Raw genomic sequence first — 5,078 nt, 5'->3', positions numbered from 1 at the left:
CCATGGCCCCAGCCGGTCCCCCCCTCCCTCCGTCTCTGCTCTAAGCTCAATTCCTAATTTAAGTGGTCTTGTAATTTGGATATTATGGTTATTAAATATTGAGAATATTGTTTGTTAGAATTTAAACATTTAATTAGAGAGTATGACACAATTCTAAGCTCAATTCCTCATTGTATTTAAGTACCAGTGATTAGAAAAAGAAGAAAAAAAAAAAAGAAAAAAGTACTAGTTCATTACACGCTGCAAAAAAAAAAAAAAAAAAAAAAATTGCTTTGGTTCCCTCCCATAAAACTTCCTAACTCCTTCCCTCCTTGCACACACACAGTTTGCACCTTTAAATTGAAGAAAAATCGATCGTAGAGATGCGTATGCAATGACGAAGGTTTGGAGTTGGGCTACGTATAGTTGAATAATCACGTTGACTGGATCTAGATAAGCCGTAAAGAAAGTTGTGGCTCTTGTTAATTTGATCCCTTTTTCCTGGCGGCTGGAGGCATTGTGGTCTATTTCTTGCACTTTACGGGCCTATTCAGATGCCGATCGAAACTCGAAAGGGTAGTAAGAAACAATAGCCTGCATTATTGCATATTTTAACACTCAATGTTAAAATATGCACACATAATATAATCTTTGTGTGTGATTGTTCATATTTTGGTGAATGTTTGTTTTGATATATATCTGTTAATTCCGCATAAAATTGTGATATTTATCTGTTTAAAATTTTTCAAGCACCACCCGCCGGAGACATCTATTTCCTTCCTTTCTCCCTCACACACGTACAGACACGCGCACAAAGAGTTTGCGCCTTTAAATTGAAGAAAAATCGATCATAGAGATGCATTTGCGATGACGAAGGTTTAGAGTTTGGGCTTGACAGGATAACCCGTAAAGAAAGTTGTGGCTCTTGTTTGATCCCTTTTTATATTTCCTGGCTGCTGGGTGCTGGCGGCATTGAAAGTCTATATAACTCATAATCCTAACTGTTATTTTTGAATTAAATTGTTTAGATTTTATAACACTCACCGTTTACAACATATAATATTATTAGTTTTAGATTTAAAATACACACACATGCACATATCACAAGTGATAACATGCTGATCGAGATGATAATATATATCTCAACCATTTGGATTGAAGTTTAAGTAATACTGCCTAATCATTAGCTAAGTTAAATGTTGTTTAATCTCTTATACGCATGTAATGACACACTAAAAATGCACATAAATTGTAGATGCTTGCTGGAAATGGTGAAACTTTTGGGTTTAATTAATTCTACTTATTCATCAAAATGCGTACGTATGCATTTTGAGTTGGACAAGGAGTTGGACAAGGAGTTGGGTCAAAGTAAGCAGCCATCTTTTGTTTGACCGCTTTGTCCTGTCAGGCTGAAAGTGTCCCTTGTGGTGTCTGTGGATATTACAGTAGTTTTATTTGAATATATATGCCATCTTTTGTTTGACCGCTTTGTCCTGTCAGGCTGAAAGTGTCCCTTGTGGTGTCTGTGGATATTACAGTAGTTTTATTTGAATATATATATATATATATATATATATATATATATATATATATATATATAGTTTAAATCCAAATTAACCTACCTGATACGAGATAGGAGTTACCAAGTGTACAATATTATCCTATATAATTAAAAAACAGAGCATGATTTGGAATCTTGCCAAATCAAAATATTACTTTTGAGTTTGACATTTCTACAACCGAATATACCGTGGAAATGAAACAATTTCAGTGGGACATGGCCCAGGTTTGCTTATTGCCAACACTGGTGTAGTATTGAACAACAGTTGATGCACTGCTTTGATCGATCAAGCTTAGATTGAGGTATCCACAGAGATCTTCCAAACTTCAATTCTTGACGTTTCTTGAACCGCATTTTGATCCCGACTCAACTATAAACCTAAACCTTATGACATACAATGTTTTGAAACTAAATTTGCCAATACTAAAAACTTACGGTAGTTATTGTTTAGAATGAGTAGGAGGTCAAAAATATTAATTACTTGTTATTACTTATTGTAATAAATAAACAAAAGTAAATATATATTCTATTCTATAGAGTGATAAATGATAAACTAGCATGACAAACTTCATTGTACAAATAATTAAATGAAAAAAGTTTAAGATATTATGATTTTTGTATAAATTGATGTAACAGTTCGTAATTAGAATATGCACACATAATATAACTTAATCTATTCATCAATTTAAAGAAGAAAAAAATTTTTATTATCAAAGCATCTCTGTATTTTTTCTCCCCGAGCTTTAAAGCATCTTTGCATTCTCTTTCTTATTTCAAAGCGTCTTTGTAATTAAAATGACTTGATCATGTCTATTAGCTCATTTAAGGAATTGCTGGAAGAACCACCATCTCTGATGCAAAATTCACATCTCTCCTTCAAATTATTTCCCCTCTTTTGCATCTCCTTCCCGTCTTCATCCACCATAAGTCTTCTTACAGCTCTCTCTATCCCACATCTCTCCAACTTACTCTCCAATTCCAGGCCTACCTTCCATACATGGCTCACATACCTTGCATTCACCCTCTGATCCCCTGAATACGGTCTGCATATCATTGGGATTCCTTCACAAATACTCTCTAGTGTTGAATTCCATCCACAATGACTCAAAAACCCTCCCACTGCATCGTGTGCTAGAACTTCCTTTTGGGGTGCCCATTTCACAATGTGACCCCTCTCGCCAATGTCTTCTTTGAAATCTTCGGGCAATACTTCAATCCATTCTGCACCACGAATTGAGCCTGGCCGAACCACCCACAAGAAAGGTTGTTTGCTGTGTGCTAGCCCCCAAGCCATCTCAACAAGCTCTTTGGCGTCCATGAATGCCACACTTCCCAAGCTTACATAAATGACTGAGTTACAACTTTGCTTATCAAGCCATGCCAAGCAACTACTATCCTCTTCCAATAAGCTACTAGAGGAGGCCGATGCAATCTTATGCATAGGGCCTATTGAGAAGATTGGAACTTGACATCTCTGTTGCATCTTTGCCAATGATGAATTTTCAAGGTAGTAAGTTGTATTATAAATGATGCCCGAAGATGTTTCAATGTTTGAACCTTTACTCAGCATTTGCAAAAACTTATCTACTTTTCCAAAAGTGGGGATAGGTAGATCCTTGAACCGGAGTGGATAAAGCTCCGGAACTGGATCCTGCAACCTATATTCTGTAATCCAAAAAAGTTGAAGTGATTACTTCAATGGGATGTAATCATTTGGCAGTAACAACTTAATTTATTTGTAGAGTATTTCTGTTTATTAGACTCTTGTATAATTGTCATACAATTAGATAACGTGACAGTCAAATATCAATTATTGGATCAACATTTTTTCCATTCTTCTTATCAAACATATATAATAATGTACCTGGGAAGGGCAGGTGGCCTTCTGCCTTCAGTTGGAAAAGGGCGTCACGAGCAAAAAAATTGGAAGCACTAGCTGTGCGTAAGACGATGCTTGGAAGCTTCAGATCCTTTGCCGTTTCTTGAGAGAAGTACATGAACTCGTCGTGGATAATGCATGCGATTCTATCGTCGTCGGAGCCGAGTTGCGTCATCACTTGAGCCAAGCATTCTGGGAAACGAGCTTTGCATTTGGCATTAAGCTCCAATACGAAGCCTACTCCGTCCGCAGCTAAGATGTTGTGGTCGGATGAGGAATCTGGTAGGGGAAGAAAGCTGAAATCTGGGTGGGTTGAAGGGTCTGGGGAGTTGTATTGGGCGTGAACGACAGTGATGGAGAAGCCATTGGAGTGGAGGATGCTGCCCAACTGAAGCATTGGGTTTATGTGGCCTTGGAACGGCGCCGGTACCAGCACCACCCGCCGGCGACATCTCTTTCCTTCCTTTTCCATTTTTCTTTTCTCTCTCTCTCTCAGACACTTGCACACAGAGTTTGCACCTTTAAATTGAAGAAAAATCGATCATAGAGATGCGTATGCAATGACGAAGGTTTGGAGTTGGGCTGCGTATAGTTGAATAATCACATTGACTGGATCTAGATAAGGTAAAGAAAGTTGTGGCTCTTGTTTGATCCCTTTTTCCTGGCGGCTGGCGGCATTGTGGTCTATTTCTTACACTTTACGGGCCTATTCAGATGCCGAAACTCGAAAGGGTAGTAAGAAACAATAGCCTGCATTATTGCATATTTTAACACACTCCATGTTTTATATATATATATTTTCTTCTCCCCCAATAGATTCTCAGAATGAGCACCAAATTAAAGGAAAGAAATGAAGACCGTCATCATTAATTATGTAGATAAATGATATATTTATTTGTTCACCAAATTTCATTGAACTTAATATCACAGTAGCTCGTTGCGAACTTGAGATCAGCTTGTATAAGCTCGATTAGTACTCGACTCGATTATGTTGTTAGCCATGTGTTATGAAATTCGGTTAAAATTTGGTACAATAACTGCTGATCAGGGTTATCTTAATTAATGAACCCATGCATAAACCAGATATATACTCATTAATTCATAACTACTTTTTTTATCTTCAAAAAAAAAAAAAAACAAATAAACAAACAAACAAAGGAAAAACAAAATACTACTTTTTTAGATTGAATGCACATCTATCTACACTTCAAAAAAAACAAATTTTTTTTTTACGGGAGATTTCTGACGTTTTCTAGTGTCTGATGCGTCAGAAAATTTTTCTGACGGGTCATTTCTGACGTATGTCGATTGTCAGAAACGTAGGTGTTAGAGAAACAGTGCAGAGAAATTTGTTTCTCTGCACCACTTGGTACCACTCAAGTGGTGCAGATCTGCACCACTTGAGAAACGGTGCAGAGAAACGAATTTCTCTACACCATTTCTCTGTAGTACCGCTCATCCAAGAAAAAAGTTTGGAGAAAAATTTTTCGTTTCTGCACTGTGGGCTCTCTTCTTTTCTCAATTTTTTCTTTCTCTCTCTTCTTTTCTCCGGCCAGGTCTCACTTTTCTCCATCTTCTCTTCTTCTTCTTCTTCTTCTTCTCTTCTCCTTTTTTTTTTTTTTTTTTTTTTTTTTTTTTTTTTTTTTTTATCTTCTTCTC

The 5,078-nt window shown here is 36.8% G+C and overlaps 1 protein-coding gene across 1 annotated transcript; it reads right to left on the bottom strand.

Annotated features, from left to right (window-relative positions):
- Positions 1-2,135: 2,135 nt before the first annotated feature.
- LOC132164486 (UDP-glycosyltransferase 76E2-like) lies at positions 2,136-3,891 on the bottom strand. Its single transcript, XM_059575006.1, has 2 exons — positions 3,405-3,891; positions 2,136-3,205 (listed from the first exon to the last, which is right to left on the bottom strand). The coding sequence occupies exons 1-2, from the start codon at positions 3,889-3,891 to the stop codon at positions 2,331-2,333; spliced, it is 1,362 nt and encodes a 453-aa protein (XP_059430989.1). The 3' UTR covers positions 2,136-2,330.
- Between the last annotated feature and the right edge of the window lie 1,187 nt (positions 3,892-5,078).

This window comes from Corylus avellana, chromosome ca10 (assembly GCF_901000735.1).
Source record: "Corylus avellana chromosome ca10, CavTom2PMs-1.0".
Classification (NCBI taxonomy): domain Eukaryota; kingdom Viridiplantae; phylum Streptophyta; class Magnoliopsida; order Fagales; family Betulaceae; genus Corylus; species Corylus avellana.
The sequence above is the reverse complement of the archived record's forward strand: the minus strand, read 5'-3'. Positions and strand labels throughout refer to the sequence as shown.

Bases quoted from the DNA above. Each gene is read 5' to 3' on its own strand.
- LOC132164486 (XM_059575006.1), bottom strand. From the start codon at position 3,891: ATGGAAAAGGAAGGAAAGAGATGTCGCCGGCGGGTGGTGCTGGTACCG. The intron at 3,206-3,404 runs GTACATTATTAT...TTTGGATTACAG, and splicing joins AGGCCACCTGCCCTTCCCAG to AATATAGGTTGCAGGATCCA.